The sequence below is a fragment of the Lissotriton vulgaris genome, chromosome 3_2 (assembly GCF_964263255.1).
Source record: "Lissotriton vulgaris chromosome 3_2, aLisVul1.2, whole genome shotgun sequence".
Lineage (NCBI taxonomy): Eukaryota > Metazoa > Chordata > Amphibia > Caudata > Salamandridae > Lissotriton > Lissotriton vulgaris.
The window spans coordinates 293323812-293343484 of NC_141690.1; the positions used below are offsets into that span (position 1 = coordinate 293323812).

The window sequence follows — 19673 nt, forward strand, 5'->3', positions numbered from 1 at the left end:
TCAAGATTCGAGCAATCCGGGTGAACAGGGAGTTTGAAAGTTTTGTTTCGTGTATCGGCGCCCTTTTGGGCGAGGTCAGGCAGGTTCCAGCATAGTCAGAATGTCTCCAATGACTCGTGGTTGGACCAGAACCTTCCATTGGTAGTTCAAAAAGTTTTGCGCAATGTGGTAACAGTCTAACAATATGGACCATCAGTCAAAGAGTGGGGAGGGCGGCAACGATTTTCCTACCGGGTCACTCTGGTGTTCCACCGGAACTGAACAAGTCTGTACCTTGGCTGTGTTTTAGCCATTTCCAAACTGAGGCTGGCGCCGGCAGGAGTGCGTCGATGTCGCAGGTCCCAGTGAGGGGGACGGGGGCGCCCATGCAGAGGGGTCGGGGGGCCCCCCCGGCTCTCATAGAATCTTCAAAGTTGAGGAGAGAAGGCATGGGGCGTGCGCTCGTCCCGGGAAAAAGACCGCTTTTCGATGTGGACCCTCTTTAAGCAAAGAGCGTTGGGGTGCCGCTGGAAGCCTCCACCTGGAGGGAGGTGGGGGAGGCTCGTTCGCGCCGCCTCCCCCTTCCAGCGACCCCGCGCCGTTCCTCAGCTCCACCGCTTCGGTATTGGCCGTGCCGGCTATTGAAGATGGGGAGTGGTCGGTGGCTGAGGCAAGACAGCCCCCCCTTGACATGTGGCGGGACTACCTGCAACTGTCCAGGCGTTGCCGTGTGGCTGGACTACCTGTCACTCTCAGGCGTTGACATGTGGCGGGACTACCTGTAATTTTCAGGCGTGGTCATGTGGCGGGACCACCTGCAACTCTCAGGGTTGTCCGACCTCGTCTTGGCTCCGGTCCTCGTCGATGGCCAGATCAGGCAAGAGAGGGGGTGGGGGGTGGTCGGTGGCTGAGGCAAGACAACCCCCCCCCCGTGGCCTGCAGGGCAGCAGAAGAGGGGAGAAGGAGAGGTCATTACGATTCTTTGGGCCGTCCGCCCAACAGCCTCCTCTTCCGACTGCGGCCAGGCGAGCCCCGCATGCCTCGAGGCCTCGCCTTCCGGATGGGCGTAACCGCGGACCTGTTGCACTTCGGGAGCTTCCGGAATGGGGGTAGGTACCTATTGATTTGTATCTATTTCATGTGACCGTTATTTGGGCGTGGTGGGCAATGAGGCAGACATGTTTGGAGCAGGAGTAGGCAGCGTAACCTAGCTACCTCGTGGCTGTCTTGCTGTCAAATTTTTCGCCATTTTATATTTCTTATTACGAACTGTTTCTAATGTTTCTTATTTTTAGTGAAGTCGAAAGCTCATCAGGGAGTTACTGACTTAGCCTGATTTCTTTTTATTTTTATTCTTCTTTTCCTTAGCGTGTTTCGAGCTAAAGTCTCTTGTTAACTGGGTACGGTGATCACTTCATATTTTTATGTGTCCTTTTCATTAGGGGTACTCCTGGACGGACCAGATGAGTTACCTCAAATAAATGGTCCGGGGTGGAACTAGATTATCAATCAGAGGGGAACACATATCCTTCGTTAGGGTATCATCCTGGACGGACCAAATGATGTACCTCCACTTACTAGGGTAGCCTCCTGGACAGACCAGATGGGTTACTTCCAATAAATGGCCAACAAGTGGGGGCATGTGTCCTCCATTAGGGTAGTCTCCTGGACGGACCAGGTGAGCTACCCCCCAAATAATAGTCAATCAGTGGGGCGTGGGTAGGACTGACGGATTACAACGGGGACAAAAGTCTGCATCACCTACCCTTTTCTATCTGCAAAGACTAGACAGAATATTTCTATTCCACGTTGTTTGCAAACAGAAAATACCTCAAACAAACAATTCCTGGAACAACAATGTCCAGTCAATCAATCAATCAGTGGGGAGAAAAACAGGCATGACGGATTACAACGGGGACAAACGTCTGCATTACCTGCCCTTCGCTATCTGCAAAGGGAGACAGAATATTTCTATTCGTCTCTGTTTGTGGACAGGGAAGATCTCAAAGAGCAACAATCGATTTTTAAATCGATTTCAAACAATCAGTGGGGAGAAAAGTAGGCATGACGGATTACAACGGGGACAAAGGTCTGCATTACCTACCCTTCTCTATCTGCAAAGAGGGACGAACGTTCCTATCCGCCGCTGTTTGCAAACAGAGAATGTCTCGTTCTCAAGAAGAGAACCAATATTTCAAGTAGCAACCAAAGCTAAATGAACCAATAACCAAACAATATCAGTATTCAAATACCGATTCCAATACAATCAATCAATCAATCAGGTGGATAGAACCACCCTACCAATTAGGCGTAAAAACACCCTACTTAATCTTACCCGGACCGGACCATGCGGATAGTTCTTCGTGTTCCTCCTCTAGCATTCCTGTGGGATTCCAGTCAGGACAATAGGTCACTCGAGAGAGGTCCGTTCAGAATCTGTGAAGTTCATTCAATCGGCAGCCGGACGAGGGCCCTCTCAAGGCAGGTATACTCCGATCATTTAGATGTTCACTTCTTCGTCTGGATCTCTCTTACTGGACCTTATGTCACTGATGGGCCACACGTTGGGCGCCAACTGTAAAACACGAGCCCGCATTGCTATCGATGCCCAGGCTGCTGGCGCAAGTCGCCTCTTAGTTCCCATTCTGAATAGTTACCAAAATAAAGAGACGGGCGCTGGGTGCAGGAATCACAAGAACATAGTTTTATTTCTCATGAGGAGAGCCTGTCATTTCGGACACGAAACACAGTGTCTTTCGGGAGGTGCTCTAACAAGTGAGCTGAAAGATCGTCTTTTATACCTTACAGAACACTTAGCATTACAATCACAACATTGTGAAACACGGAAAAGACATCCCCATGATCCTCGTGTCAATCCTACCCCACATATGTTCACAATAGGGACCCTTGACCTGCTGATAAGAGGGGAGGGCAATCACGCAGCTGAGTGTTCCGTCAACTGTTAGGATGTGTGTGCCTGACCATAGCCCAGGGGGTGGGGTGGCCAGGATCAATAGTGGGTCCTTTGAAGAGGAGTGATTCCATACAATAAGCAGTAAATAGTATCTCCTGGCTTAGGCGATGACCTCAGACACGTGTGGACAGTCAATCGTGGAGGGAGGGTTTACTAACAGAGGGGTTATTCATGAAAGGAAAGGAGGTGCTGGTCAGGCGCGGCCTTGACTCCCAAGGACAGGGTCTTGCAGAAGAAGAAGGTTTATGACTTGCCCGTGTGAGGGAGAAGGGAGGGGGAGCCAGGGTGTGCACAGGGACAGAGTCGCACAGGGAGAGAGGTCTTATGACTCATGCGTGAGGGAGCGGGGCTATCAGGTGCAGCTGGGGAGGGCTATGTCAGCTAAGGCGAAGGATGCCTCTTCAAGAGGGAATGGGGGGTTTGCGTGGGTCAAGCAGGAGGGTTGCCTTTCAGGGCAGGGTCGCGCAGAGGGAGAGGGTTTCATAGTCTATGCATGTGAGAGAGGGGGGGGGGGTTCAGATACGTGCAGAAGGGAAGCCGGTGATTCTAATGAGCGGGCAAAAAGGGCCAGGGTGCCTAGAATGGCTGTCATGTACATATGGGTACGGGCTCTTACTGGCAGAGTGATGCGGTCAATAATTTACGGTATTCATGGTGCTCACAGGGAGAGGAGTGGGAAAAAGGGAAATGAACGCTGTTTATGTACATCAATTTCTTCAATTTCCACATTGTCCGTTACCATCGTTGTAGGAATGCCTTCTCTCAAAAACACCTCCTTTAAGAAGTGAATCAATGACTTGGTATTGATATTGTACACCACCTTGTGAGTTATCCAGTTGGAGTAATAATCAATCAATACCAACAGGTACCAGTCCTGGGGACCTCTCCCATGAATGGGGCCTGTGATGTCAAAACCCAGCTTTTGCCAGGGTGCCATAGGGACATCGACCGGGATCAAAGGAGTATGTTTGGTTACTTTGGATTTGTCGCTTAAGCTGCAAGCATAACAGTTGCGTACCTTTTCCTCCATTTCACGATCCATTTCTGGGAACCAGTAGTCTGCACGTAACCTTGATTTGCATAAACTTCTGCCCAAGTGACCTTCATGGGCCTGCACGATAACTTGATTCCTCATCCCCTCCGGAGGAACAAGTTTTCCAGACTTCAAGATGAAGTTCCCCTCCAACGAAAGGTCATCCCTAACATTCCAGTATGGTTGAATTTCAGTATCAAGCTCCTTACATTTGTTTGGCCATCCGGACACAATATATTTCTTCACACTCTTCAAGATTTCATCTTGTTCCATGTGTGTTTCCCAATTTTCTTTCGTCACTGCTGCCAAGCCCACTTCCAAAATAGTATCTTCCACCTTCTCCTCCTCAGCTTCACAGCAGATGGGAGCCCTTGATAGGAAATCCGCCACTTTGTTTTGTTTTCCCGGTATGTACACTGCTCTGAAATAAAAACCTTGTAGGCCCAAGACCCATTTTGCTATGCGCGGGGTCATGTCTTCCATATTTTTTTTTGTAAACAAAGGCACCAAAGGCTGGTGGTCTGTGTGCACTTTGAAATGCACACCCCACACATAGTATTTGAAATGTTTGATTGCCCAGTAGACGACTAGGGCCTCCTTTTCCACAGTGGAATAGTTAGCTTCAGGACCGGTGAGTGTTCTGGACGCAAAAGCTACCACTTTTATCTCCTTCTCCACTCTCTGAGCTAAAGTGGCACCAATTCCTCTGTTGCTGGCATCTGTTGAAATTATTATGTCTCTTTCTGGATTAAATTTGCCAATGAAGGGTGCCTGTATGATCGCCTCTTTTATTTCTTTGAAAGCCGTCTCTTGGTCCTTTCCCCAGTTGAAGATGCTATCTTTTTTTACCAACTCTCTCAAAGGATATGACATAGTGGCAAAATCCTTGATGAATTTTGCCATGTACTCCGCCAATCCAAGAAATGACACCACATCTTCTCTGTTGCTGGGAGTGGGAGCATCTCTCACTGCATTCACTAGATCGCACTTCGGTTTGATGCCCTCTTCTGAAATGGTGTGACCCAAATAGTCCACTGAGCTCACACCTAACTTACATTTGCTCACTCTGGTGGTGAAACCAACTTCTCTCAGTCTTTCCAAAACTCACTTGGTGTTTTTATTGTGCTCTTTATCATTAGATCCATAAATCAGGATATCATCCTGAAAGCACATCGTTTTTGTGCAGTCTTTGAGAATGTGCTGCATAACTCGTTGGAAGGCTGCAGCTGCGGACACCAAGCCAAAAGGCATCCGCAGAAATTTAAAATTTCCGAACGGGGTTGTGAATGCCGTCAGGGATTGTGACTCCAGATGTAGCTTTATCTGATAATAGGCCGAGGACAGGTCCAAGACACTGAAAAATTTTGCCCCTTGAATGGTGCTCAGCATCTCTCCAATTCTCGGGAGAGGATATCTGTCCACTTGAATGTTAGCATTCAGGTCTCGCAAGTCCACACATTGCCTTATGTTCTTTCCTCCATCCTTAGTCGTGATGACGACCGGAGCCAACCATGCGGAGCTTTCGATCTCCTTGATAACCCCTTGGCTGACCAGCTTTTCCAACTCACTTTTCAATGGCTCCCTCTTGCGAAGTGGAATAGATCGTGTTTTATGTACCACAGGTACAGCCCCTTCTTTGAGAGTGATCCTATGCATGTAGTTTTTTAGCACACCAAGGTTTTCACTAAACACCTCCTTGAACTCCGTTGTTAAGTTTTCTGCAATCTTCGGTGGTTCCACTAAAAGTACTTGCTCTCTGTTGTTGGGATCTAGCTTAATCCCCAACTCTTTCTGATGTTTCCACCCCAGGAGGCTAGAACCCCTTGTGGTTACATAAACTTTCCCAACTGTGTGCCTGTCCTTAAATGTGATCCTCATCCTTGCCATACCCTCTAATGGGATGCGTTCCTTGTAGTACCCTACTGGACTAATATCAGCTTTCTCTAGTTCCACATAGTATTTTGCAAATTTCTCATCAAATAAGCTTTTGTCAATCAAAGTAAAAGGAGAACACGAATCTGCATATACTTCAAATTTCTCTCCATCGAGGGTAATTTCACACTTGGGGTAATCATTATTTTCATTTGCTACGTCATCCTCCACTTGAAATATAAGGGTTTTCTCACCCCCATCTACAGTCTCAACATTTTCTATCACATGTACTTTTTGATTGATATTTTTACAAACTTTAGAACAATGCCCTCTCCTGTTGCATTTCCTACATAAAACATCCCTGGCAGGGCACTTCCAATTATTTGCCAAATGATTAGGACTACCACATTTGTAGCAAAATAAACTTTGAGCATTGCGGCATTGATTGCTCTTCATTTTTTCCCCAACCTTACATACAGTCTCCCCCTCATGTGCAACCTTGCTCTCACTCTTTTCTCTGCTGACACCCTCATGAATTTCCATTTCCTTCATGCACAACGCAGTATGCTCTAATCCCTTTGCTATACTTAGTGCTTCCTCAAGGTCAGGATTCCTAGTGAGTAGTTCCTCCTGGATCCTGGGATCATTTGTACACTCACAATTTGATCTCTAATCATGGAATCCGTCAAAGTCCCAAATTCACAAGTGGCAGATAAACCCCTCAAGACTGCAACATAATTAGTGACTTTCTCATCTTTCTTTTGCACCCTTTTGTAAAAATGTGTGCCTTTCTAGTACAACATTAAGTTTAACTTTAAAATGTTCCTCCGATTTCCTCAAAGTATATTCATACACATTTGTCCCTTCAACCTCTTCCTGTTCATCGTCTACCAGTCTGCCAGTTATGTCTTTAAAAACCTTCCTGCCATGAATACCTAAGTTATGTAGTAAAATGTGTTGTTTCCTCACATTGTTGTAATTACCACCTCCTATTGCTATGAGGTATGATTTGAAAATTCCTTCCCACCTCTTCCAAGGGATGTCAGGCTCACCAAGTTCATTTTAGAAAGGTGGGGGCCTACTCATGCCAGCTCCTGCCATGGCCATGTAGAGTAGTTCCTTAAATAAAGACAGCTTCTTCCCCCTTATTCCAAATACTTGACCCTGTGAGGCAACCAAGCTCAAAATAACTGATGGGAAAGGAAAGAAAAATAAGCTGAATAAACAAAACTTGTTGAAAATATCAACAAACTGCTGCTTCACCAAATTTATACATTTTCACAATAAAGTTAGGACATTTGCAACATTTTTCTTTCAAAAACACACAAAGAGAAAGGATATTAGTCCTCTTTCTTTGTTCGCTAAAGTTTTCTCACATAGCCAATGGAATACACACGTCGTCCGAAGGCGGGAACTTCTTGTGAGGAGAGCTGCAGTCTCAGTCAGGTCAAACGCGATGCGCTGTTGTTCAACAAATAAACCAGAACAAAGTTCCTTTCTCTCACTGAGCTCCACATGAGCTGCGGAAACTCTTCTATGTTCCCCACCGCTCGCCTCCGATGCCAAGCAGGACGTCAAAATGTCCTCATGGAAACCGAAACTGATATAGACACTCTTGCCAAATTCCGGCTCACCTTCCTGCTTCCTCGCTCCAGACGCGCCTCGAGCAGGGACCCGACACTTAAGATTGCAACCGATCGTCCACGCAAGCAGACGTGACAGGGCTAGTCAGAACAAACCTGTCTCAGTGATCAACGCTGCCCTTTACAAAATCCGCCAAACAGAGACTGTCTGCACCAGGCGAACCTCGCCCTCATCGTTCGACAGGACACGTAGGGGAGATGAAATCCCGCAGAGGGTAAGTTCTTGAAACTTCTTACTTCCGACCAAGCTTCTCACAATACTCCAGGGGGGGAGCACCTTGCTGTCCCTGGCACAGCTTCCGTTCAGCGTCGCCAAAATTGTAGTAAAAAAGATAGAAAGGATATTTATTGAAGTAGTCTGAAACACGGTGTCCCCAGCTTGTCGAGTCTAGTACAGGTCCGTGACATCTCAACATTCTATGCCAGCCTTCAGCAGAGGGCATGGGGTGAACCAATGCGGGAGAACAAGGAGGGGTGGAAAAGAGGAGGGTGAAACCAAGGGTGAAGTTACAACACCCTCCTTCCTGTGATCCGCACATTTTGTATCTCTTGTTGTATCCCCTGCTATGGTAACATTTGTCATTTGGTTTACTAGGGGGGTTTTATATATAGACATATAACTGAATTCATAGAACAAAATGTGCTTTTTTGGTGGCTTACTGCTTGCTCCTCTGATACAAAGCATGGGAATCTATGAAAGTTCCAATAATGGGGCAAGAAAACAAGTTACTTACCTGTAACTTTGGTTCCCCAGTATTGGTAACTTTCAAAGATTCCCATGCGCCCACCCTCCTCCCCTGGGAAAGCTCGGCCTTTTTACTGAGATGATTGCTGTTACACAACGGCTACAAAAATCTGAGGCTCTCTCAGGAGGGTTCTATGGGGTGAGGCTCTTCTGATTGGTTGTTGCAGAAAGTTTGGTCTATTTTACAAAAAGAGGTGGATGAGCTACAAAATGATATGAGGCCTAGGCCTAAGTTTCTCTTTTGTACCTTTGGTTATGGTATTTTTTATTTACTGAGGCTCCCATTCCGACGACGGGGAATGATACAAACCATGGGAATCTATGAAAGTTACCAATACTGGGGAACCAAAGTTACTGGTAAGTAACTTGTTTTCATACCTGTCTACAGACTGTAACATCCTATGATAACAGCCAGCTGTTAAAGCTATACTGGTTTTAAAAATGTATTTTCACATTTCATAAACTAGACTGCTGTCCTGGTCGTATTGGACCTAGCGGCAGCCTTCGATACTGTCACAACACTCGTATGTTCAAAGGGCTACAGCAAGTAGGGGTAAGGGCTAAGGTGCTGGAGCTGCTTCACTCTTCTGTAGTTGAGCGGCTTTGGTCAGTTTAGGGCATTCAGCTTACCCTGGGGGGTGCCGCAAGGCTCCTCACTTAGTCCTGCTCTTTGATAACTTGTACGTCTCCCCATTGACCGCCTTAGTGAGATCCTTTGGATTCCAGGGTTTGTCATATGCTGACGACACTCACATTATTGTGTCACTCACCAACAACAAACTATCTGAGATGGCTGCAAAATGTACATATGTATGGCTGATGTGAGTAGCTGGAATAAGATAACTTCCTTAAGCTTAACACGGAAAAGACCAAAGCCATGGTCTTCAGGGCCCAGCACTCTTATCTGTTCTGAGCTGCAATGGCCAGAATCATGTGGGCCGCTCCGTGCACTCATAAGTCTGTAAAGAATCTAGTGTTTCTGTTTGACACCTCTCTTGACTTCAGTCTGCTGGTAAACCGTACTACGAGGCCTCACTGCTTCATTATTAAATCCCTTAAGAAGATCTTCCCGTTCATTCCTGAGGAACTTCACAAGTCAATGGCTATCGCATTGATCACCTCACGATTAGACTATTGTAACGCACTTTGCCTCAACCTCAAAAGCATCTCCTTGAACAAACTCCAGATGGTTCAAAATTCGTCTTTGACCCTCATACTGAACATCCAAAAATGTCTTTTAGAGAGGGAAGGTCTTCGTTGTCTTCACTGGCTTCCGGTCAGGAAACAGGCGAAGGTCATGGCATTGAGTACAGTCCATCTAGGCTTACATCATAAAGGCTTGTTAGCTATTAGGTCATTGTTTCATTGGCACAGACCAACCAGGTCTTTAAGATCAGCCTCAAGCGCGAAAATCACTGTTCTGAAATGTGTAAAGTCAAGATGGGATGCACGCTCCTATTCTGTCACCGCTGCCAGGCTATGGAACACAATGCCGACCCACACCGTAGAGATCAACTCCTTTGCCTCTTTCAGAAAAAGGCAAAGACTTGGCTTTTTACTTCTTATATCGGTTTCTTTTTTCCTGGCCCCTCTGATTAAGGCCCCCTCTAGGCTGTGATGCCTTCCTCTATTTTCTGATGTTTCCTGGTGGGGATATGGAGTTCGTTGGAATCTGTGCCTTCATACCTCTGGGTTTAGAGCGCTATAGAAGTCTTTTTTCATTCCATTGGGCCAACTGCTTTTGTCATAATGTTTTATAAAAAGCAGAGTTATGGCATCGGACATAATGTTTCTAGTGCAACAAACATGCATATAGCTTGTCACCATAACAAACTCAGGTCTTCAGTTTTGAGCGTAAAAGTTCCACAAGGCAACTGACAGACACAGTCATAGAATTATACCAAACAGCAGTTGGATAAGCGAAGTACTATCTCTGTTAAGATACCTCGCAAGAATTCTCACCTAGCAAACGTATATCACCATTGCCTACTATGATAACGCAAGATTCCATGCGACAAAATACATATATGTATGCTTTAACCTAAGCAGGCTTCACCCAGCGGGTAGTTCAGGCGCTACTGGAAGGTCAATAGTACCCTCGACGTTTCTCTCTGAACTGAAGCGTTGCACGGTACCTAATTCAAAAGGACGAGCTATATTCAAGAAGGCAGCGCTACACATTTCCATCTTCTTAAAGTGGTCTCCAACCAAACCAGTGGCAGGGCGACGTGCATACTTTAGGTTGTTAAGAAGAACCCTTACACACCAACCTAGTGGCATGCTTCATTATTGGGTTCCCACGGAGTGCATCCCAGGTGTGCTCCGAAGTCTGATTACAGCAGAGCGGTATTTTTGTGAAAGATAGTGAAAAAAGTGTCTCAAGGATCCCCCTACAAACCAGGAGAACTTTTAATGATGGGGTCCTGGGACAAGGTTAAAAACGTAATGCGGATGTTTATAAGATATCATTGATCCTTAGGTTGGTCTACATGTTTCAGCTAATGTCGAATGGATTATCGGGTTTTGTTCAGGACCAGATGCGAAAAGGCCAAACGTAAGGCCTCAGTGTAGTGAGAGTGCACACCAAATGTATTGGGTGTGTAACGTTTAAATGAAGCAGACACACCACACAACTGTGATGTGGTAAGTGGGCTTTATTAGAGCACCTCATCCACCATGTCCTTTCCAGCAACTTCCGCTGCCTCACATGAATCATCCCCACATTCCATGCTCTTAATTCCATAAAATCAAATACATCAGCATCTTCTGTGGCCAGATACCACAGGGTGCCCTCAATATAAGAAGTTCATTTCTTACATAATTATGTCCATATATGACTTAATGTTGGCACTGGCCTAATAACACATTGACATGTGCTGGGCATCCTTGCATTAACCTTGGCGTCATGGCAGCTTTCCTTGCCATATTATGAACATGATGTGCCAATCTATCACCTGATCATGATGTCTATGGATGACGTGTGAGTTCTCAGCATCATTCATCTTTGCAGATTATTGTTCTACCGTTTAGTCCCAGCCCCTGTTCTGCGTGATCATGTACAGTTATATCCCAGCGCTCCAGGTATGCATTGCCCTTTCAAGGTTCTTCTGTCAGGTACCAAGTTATTAAGTATTTGAGACATGATATACAGCTATACAATCCTTGTTTTAGGTATGTGTATCATCTTGAAGCCACACAGATGTGTGTCATTTTGCGCCTTCTTTATTAATCTTTTTGTGTTCCCTGATCTTATACACATATGAAAGATCTGTGGTTTCTACTATGTGAGAAGGGGATGATACTGGAGATTGTGATTCTTTCTCTCATTAACAGTGGAAGTTAAAGCACAACCAGAAGATGAGGGAACCAACACAGACATCCCACTTACAGCATCCACTTCAGCGTCACACCTCAGAACACTTGGAATCCGCAAGATCCCTGCTGGGCAACAACTTAACATGGATCATCGTTCGGGAAGATCATCTATGGTAAGCCGTGTAGGAGGCCGGCTCTCTATTAGGTGCACTTTAAAAGAAGTACACTGCAGAGAGTCAAGTGAGTCTCTTTTTCGTATACAGAGGCAAAGCTAGATAATACTTCTGCTCTATTTGCGGTAGTGTGGGTGAGCACTTAGGCTTGTGAATAGTCCCGCCCACGTGCGGGGACCCCGGAGCACTTCATTAGATATATAATGCCTACCTAGTGTTCCTTTCAGTACTGTGGTGCTGCTTACTTGTAGTGATAACCATTGTCTCTGCATCTTGGCTGATGGTGAAATGTTATTTTCCTTGTTCATTTTGGGCATCCCTGTGGACCTCACAGATGTTGCCTCTTATTTAAAAAAATTTAATGTATCCAGCAAAATGGTTCTCTGTTACATCGCAATCCTAAGGTATATTAGCAATGCTTTGGTAACTAGTGCAATAAGAATCACTGGTGTGTTCTTGCAAACTTACCAAATTGAAAGGGAGCGGAATTACTGTGGAATTTACTTGTACACGGTTATAGAAATATGTTTGAGGCATATGAGCTGCAGTTCACACACTGTGCATAGATCGCCATCTGGTGTTGGGCCTGGATGTTTGCACTTTGTTGTTGTCCTGGAAAAGTCTTTGGAAGTCACATGATAGGTGACTCCTCCTTTGGACTATAGTGCCCATGGGCATCGGCTCCATCTTCAGATTGTTTTTTTCCGCCATCTGTCTCGGATGTGTTTCTCGCGCTCCAGTTCGAAACCGTCACCAATTCTACTTTCGACGCGCAATCCTTACCCTTTCTACGGTATTGTCTTCGATCGCGATCCCTATTCGGCGAGCATCTCTCCAACTTTGAAGTCCTCGATTCCGATCGTCGACGAGGGCCTTCGGGCCTACTTGGACCTCTGTATCTGGCTCATGGAAAGGACTCCATTCAAGAAGTGTCCTCAATGTGGGTCAAAGTTTCCCCACACCGAGCTGCATGAGGTGTGCAACCTCTGCCTTTCACCGGAGCACAAGGCCAGAGAATGTGCAGCTTGTGCCTCATTCCGCTCCAAAAAGACCATTCGGAATCGTCAAGCTCAAAGAACAATGGCTCGCACGTCCACTTCTATTCCGGACGACATCTTCCAGGAGGGCGTCAATGTACCTGAACAGGAGAGGGTCGAAGAACTCCTCGGCAGCGACTATGAAGCAGAGGTCTCCGACGTTGAAGAAATCACTCCTGCGCAGTGGGTCGTAAGTAAAGACGTCAACCCCGACCCCCTCCATACACCATCTAAAAAGGCTTCAGTCACACCTTCACCTTTGAGCCCAGGTGCACACCGAGAGACTGCTTCCCATGCCCCGCCCTCAGGCTTGGCAAAGAAGCCTATTAAGCCTTCAGGCGACTCAGGCTCGAGTCAGTCTGCCGTCGGTACCGAACCCCGACCACCGGCACCGAAAAAGAAACAGCCCTCCTCCTCCGATTGCTGCTTCCACATCCAAGCACCCGGCACCGAAACCGACAATCACCGACCCATCAACTCCGAAAAAACACCCAGAGCCTAGTAAAAAACCGCTCCATAAAAGTTCGGATGCACATCCTTCGGAGCCGAAAAAATCCTCGGTACAGAAGAAACAACCGGTTCCACAAACAGCCACAGAGACTGTAAAACATCACGTTTCCAAGTCCAAAGACCACAAAACTGTTCCGGAATTGGTGCCCCATAAGCTTACAGAACCGAAAAAGTTGGTGCCAAAGGATCAACCTATGCCACAAGAGCTCTTCATACCATATGCTAAACAAAAGACTCTTCTAAAGGACCCTAAAACTGGTCAGCTCACCCTGAGCTCAAGAAAGAGCTCTTTGGATACGCCTGCACCGGCTCCACCACCTAAAAAGAGGAACATTGCTACATCTCCCCTAAGGGTCCCTTTTTTGCACCACCTCCTCCACCTTCTCCCCCACCTCCCCCACCACACCATCTCCTCCCCTAGAAAACGGCGATGACACCTCTGATGAGGGGGAGGGTGCGGATGAGGAGCCAGGGACCATAGTCCACCTTCTTCGCCTGATCCTTGGGATGATTACAATACACTAGATGTCCCTAATGTTCCATAGGAGGACTTATACCCCTCTAGGCCTTCTCCTCCAGAGGACACAACAGGCTTTAAATAGCTACTTCACAGAGCTGCACAATAGCACAGCGTTAGTTTACACACAGACCCTGTAGAAGAGGTTTTTCTTATGGACACTTTTGATAATTCACAAAGGTCCACCTCTATTTTACCAATGCTAAAAGGAAGGGGTAATGAAGCATGCACCTGAAGTGTTTAAAGATCCTGTAAGGGCTAGAGTTATTAACCCCTGGATTGAGAAAAAGTATAAAGCTACCCCTGGGGACCAATCCTACATTAAAGGCCCCATACCTTTTGATTCACAAGTAGTTTCTAATGCTAGAAAAAGTGGCAACTCTCAAACATCAGGGGACGTTCCACCCCTGAGAAAGAATCCAAACTATTAGATGCCTCTGGCAAAAGAACAGCGTCACAGGCAGCTAACATATGGCCTGTCGCCAATACAAAAGCTCTGCTAGCCAGGTACGATGAACTAGAGTCCCTACTGCGGTACCTCCCAGACAAATATGAAAACAGAGTCAATGACCTCATACAGGAGGGAAAAATCATCACTAACACCTCCAGTTGTTGCGCTCTGGACGTAGCAGATAGCGCCTCTAGAGCCGTCAACACAAGTGTACTTTTGCATAGACATGCTTGGCTACGCATTTCAGGGTTTAAACCGGAAGTACAAACTTCCATTTTAAACCAACCATTCGATCAAGAACATCTATTTGGACCTAATGTGGATTCATCACTTGAAAAGATGAAAAAAGACACAGACACAGCCAAATCTATGGGAGCCTTGCAGTCGCAAGCTCCCAGACGTTCTTTTTGTCACTCCTTCTACAAAGGCACCTCCAGAGGCTACTCCTCGGACAACCCTATCACTTCTTACAAGGCTCCCACCCAATCTACATTCACCAGAGGTTATCAAAGAGGCGGCTACAGAGGCAACAATAACAAAGGTAGAGGCAAAACCAGTAATAACAGATCTGCCTCCACCCCTGCCCAATGACTTCCCTCCACTCCCCCCGGACCATTCCACTCCTGTCAGGGGGAGAATACAGCAGTTCCTTCCTGTCTGGAGCTACATCACCACAGACAGGTGGGTGAGACAAATCGTTCAAACAGGTTAATGTCTACAACTCACTTCTACCCCCCCCCCCCAACATACCACCCAGACAGCGCCCAATGTCACTGGAACATTTATCACTGCTAAAACAGGAGGTCATCTCCCTTCTGCAAAAGCATGCAATAGAACCGGTACGCCTGCATCATCAAAATACAGGGCTTTACTCCCTATACTTCCTCATTCCAAAAAAGGACGGCTCTCTAAGACCCATCCTAGAACTCAGACCCCTAAACTTGTACATACAGTCGGACCACTTTCACATGGTCACGCTTCAACAGGTTCTTCCACTGCTCGCACAATGCGACTTCCTTGCTACTCTAGATCTCAAGGACGCCTACTTTCATATCCCCATTCACACTTCTCACAGGAAGTATCTCAGGTTTGTAGTGGACGGTCAACATTATCAAGTCTTCACCAAGTGTCTAGCAGTAGTTGTGGCTCATCTAAGGAGGCAGCATATTCATGTTTACCCCTACCTAGACGACTGGCTCATAAAAGCCGAGTTGTACAGCCAGTGTGAACAACACACTCACGCTACAATCCAACTGCTTCACGGCTTGGGGTTTACCGTAAACCAACCAAAGTCTCACCTGCAACCGTCCCACATACAACAATATCTCGGGGCTACAATAAATACCTCAAAGGCACTTGCATATCCCAGTCCAACCAGGATAGCAAGCATACAAAGCATACAAAGCCTTGCCACAAAGTTTTATACATACATAGCAGATCTGTTAAGTCGTCAAACGCAACAAACTCACGAATGGGAACTTCGTCCGCAAGTTCTTCAACCATTCTTCCAGCTCTGGGGGCACCCAGAGATAGATCTCTTCGCAACCCACGAAAACGCCAAATGCCCAAACTTCGCGCCGGACATCCACACCCATTGTCCAAAGGCAATGCAATATGGATGAATTGGTCAGGCAGATTTGCGTACACTTTTCCGCCTCTCCCACTCATTCCACTACTGGTGGTGCGTAAACTGCAGCAACACTCACTGACTCTCATCCTAGTTGCTCCCTCATGGGCCAGACGACCGTGGTACACCACATTACTGGAACTATCTGTAGTCCCGCACCAAAAGCTACACCTCTCCCCACACCTCCTAACCCAGAGTCATGGAGACATCAGACACCCAGATCCGGCGCAGCTCAACCTAGCGATCTGGCTACTGAAGTCCTAGACTTTGGTTCCCTGAACCTTCCACTGATTACATGAATGTTATCAGAGAAGCTAGACACCCCATCACTAGAGCTTGCTATGCAGCCAAGTGGAAAAGATGTTTTATATACTGCAACAATAAAAACATGAATCCCTTAGATGTGTCAATCCAACACATCATAGTTTACCTGCTACATCCACAAAGGTCTAACCTAGCATACACATCTATTAGGTTACACCTTGCTGCTATGGCAGCCTACTTGCAAAACAGACATTTGTCACTATTCAAAGCACCTGCCATCAAAGCCTTTACGGAAGGACTCAAAAGAATAATTCCACCCAGAGTACCACCCTCACCTGTGTTGTCTTCACAAGACTAATGGGTCCTTGATTCGGACCCTTGCACAAATGCGCATTACAGTTTCTCACAGGGAAAGACGCTTTCCTACTGGATCACTGACACAATATCGACGGGAAAAATGTCGACCTACAGAAAAATCGATGTTGGAATATCGGAAGCAAGAATATCGACAGCCTATCCACATCGTAAGTACAAAAATATCGAAACAAAAATATCGAAGTTAAAAATATCGTAAAAAAACAAATAAACATAGTTAAAAATATTTAATAATGTTTAAAATTAATAAATAATACATATACAATAATATAACATGAATTAAACAGACATAAAAAATATAATATATACTTACCTAATAATAAGTTTTAATAATTATTTTACTAATTGATAAATTATTAAAAAGTATGATAAATTACAAATACATCTACTCACATAAAACAATAACATAAATAAAAAGTAAATAATTATATTTAATACATTTAATAAATTAAAAATATTAAATATACTTTAAATATTTTTAAAACGAATAATATACTACATTATCAAAAATAATGATAAAAATATTAAATAGCTAAATAAATAAAACTACTATTCAAAGTCCCCAAAAAACGACAGTAATGATAACATTGGATAGCGTAACACTTAACATTACTATTCCAACTTCAGATACAGATACATTTAATAAATTAAAAATATTAAATATACTTTCAATATTTTAAAAATGAATAATATACTACATTATCGAAAATAATGATAAAAATATTAAATAGCTAAATAAATAAAACTACTATTCAAAGTCCCCAAAAAACGACAGTAATGATAACATTGGATAGCGTAACACTTAACATTACTATTCCAACTTCAGAAAATGCAACAGTAGGGAAAGCGTTGGATAGCGTAGGGGTAAAAATTACTATTCCAACTCCAGAGGGGGCAACAGTAGGGAAAGCGTTGGATAGCGTAGGGGTAAAAATGACTATTCCCACTCCAGAGAGTGCAACAGTAGGGAAAACGTTGGATAGCGTAGAGGTAAAAATTACTATTCCCACTCCAGAGAGTGCAACAGTAGGGAAAGCGTTGGATAGCGGAGGGGTAAAAATAACTATTCCAACTCTAGAGGGGGCAACAGTAGGGAAAACGTTGGATAGCGTAGGGGTAAACATTACTATTCCAACTCCAGAGGGGGCAACAGTAGGGAAAACGTTGGATAGCGTAGGGGTAAAAATTACTATTCCAACTCCAGAGGGGGCAACAGTAGGGAAAACGTTGGATAGCGTAGGGGTGAAAATTACTATTCTAACTCCAGAGGGGGCAACAGTAGGGAAAGCGTTGGATAGCGTAGGGGTAAAAATTACTATTCCAACTCAAGAGGGTGCTACAGTAGGGAAAGCGTTGGATAGTGTATGGGTAAAAATTACTATTCCAACTCCAGGGGGGGCAACAGTAGGAAAAGTGTTGGATAGCGTAGGGGTAAAAATTACTATTCCAACTCCAGAGGGGGCAACAGTAGGGAAAGCGTTGGATAGCGTAGGGGTAAAAATGACTATTCCAACTCCAGAGGGTGCTACAGTAGGGAAAGCGTTGGATTGCGTAGGGGTAAAAATTACTATTCCAACTCCACAGGGTGCTACAGTAGGGAAAGCGTTGGATAGCGTATGGGTAAAAATTATTATTCCAACTCCAGGCGGTGCTACAGTAGGGAAAGCGTTGGATAGCGTAGGGGTAAAAATTAATATTCCAACTCTAGAGAGGGCAACAGTAGGGAAAATGTTGGATAGCGTGGGGGTAAAACTTACTATTCCAACTCCAAAGGGTGCTACAGTAGGGAAAGCATTGGATAGCGTAGGGGTTAGAATTACTATTCCAACTCCAGATAGAAACAGTAGGGAAAACGTTGGATAGCGTAGAATTTAAATATGACATACTCATTAAAAAATTTTTTATTTAGAATTATAAATAATTACATTTTTTAATAGCTCTACATTATATACAAATACCCATTAATAATGATTAAAACATCATTACAATTGAATAATTAATTAACAATAAATTAACAATAAATACCAATAAATAATAATTAATAAATATTAGTCACCAAATAATAAATATTGAACAATAAAATATTTTTCATTACAAAAAAATGTAATTATTTAAAATTAATTCACAATTAAAAAATATTAAACAATAAAATAATTTTTCATACCAAATAATACTTTTTATGAAACATTGATTACCAAAAAAAAAATAATTCCTAATTAATACAAAATAATTACCAATTAAAAATATTAATTGCCAATTAACAAAATAAAATACCAAATAAAAAATTAATTACCAATTAAAACAAGTATTTGCCAATTAAAAACAATAATTACTAAATAAAAAAATTAATTATCAATTAAAATAATTAACTGCCAATTTTTTTTTAATTAAAAATACAATATTTACCCTTTCCAATAAACACAAAGAAATCATTAATTAATGATAATTAAATTACTTCCCACCCAATTCCCCTATAAACCCACAACCCAATACAGAAATAAATTCAAAAATTAATTGAAATTAATTTATAATTCCTGAAAATTAACAATTAATTAACAATTAATTTAGTATATTTAAATTACTTCCCACCCTATTCCCCTATAAACCCACAACCCACTGCGGTACTAAATCATAAAATATATTTAAAAATAACATTATTAATATATAAAAATAATACACATACATATATAAGTTAAAACAAGTAAAATACTTAACAATAACAATAAAAATATTACACATACATAATAAAATACATAACAATAATACAAATATCGATATTAGTAACTTCGATATTACTTACATCGATATTAAAAAAAAATCGATATTACTTACTTTAGGGTCGACATTCTGTCCAACGATATTCTTGACCTCGATATTATGTACCTTCGATATTTCCAACACGATATTTTTGTAGGATCGATATTTTAAACTCGATATTTTGACTGTGCACCTTTCCTACTAGCCATTACTTCTCTTAGAAGAGTCAGTGAGCTTCCAGCGGTTACTATTCAAGAACCATTTTTACAACTCCATCATAACAAAGTGTTTCTTAGGACAAACCCAAAATTCCTTCCTAAAGTCATTCCTATCTTCTGCTCTGCTGTTGAGTAAATGAGACTCTATTATCTTCGCATCCCAAAATAATAATTATATAAAAT

General features: G+C 43.8%; 1 protein-coding gene across 1 annotated transcript in view; it reads left to right on the forward strand.

Annotated features, from left to right (window-relative positions):
• The window catches only part of LOC147725735 (uncharacterized), a 567397-nt gene that overhangs the window by 220597 nt on the left and 327127 nt on the right, over positions 1-19673 (forward strand). The window contains exon 4 of the mRNA XM_086964485.1: positions 11580-11734. Coding sequence (XP_086820611.1) covers positions 11580-11734 — 155 coding nt within the window. The remainder of the gene's footprint in view (positions 1-11579; positions 11735-19673) is intronic.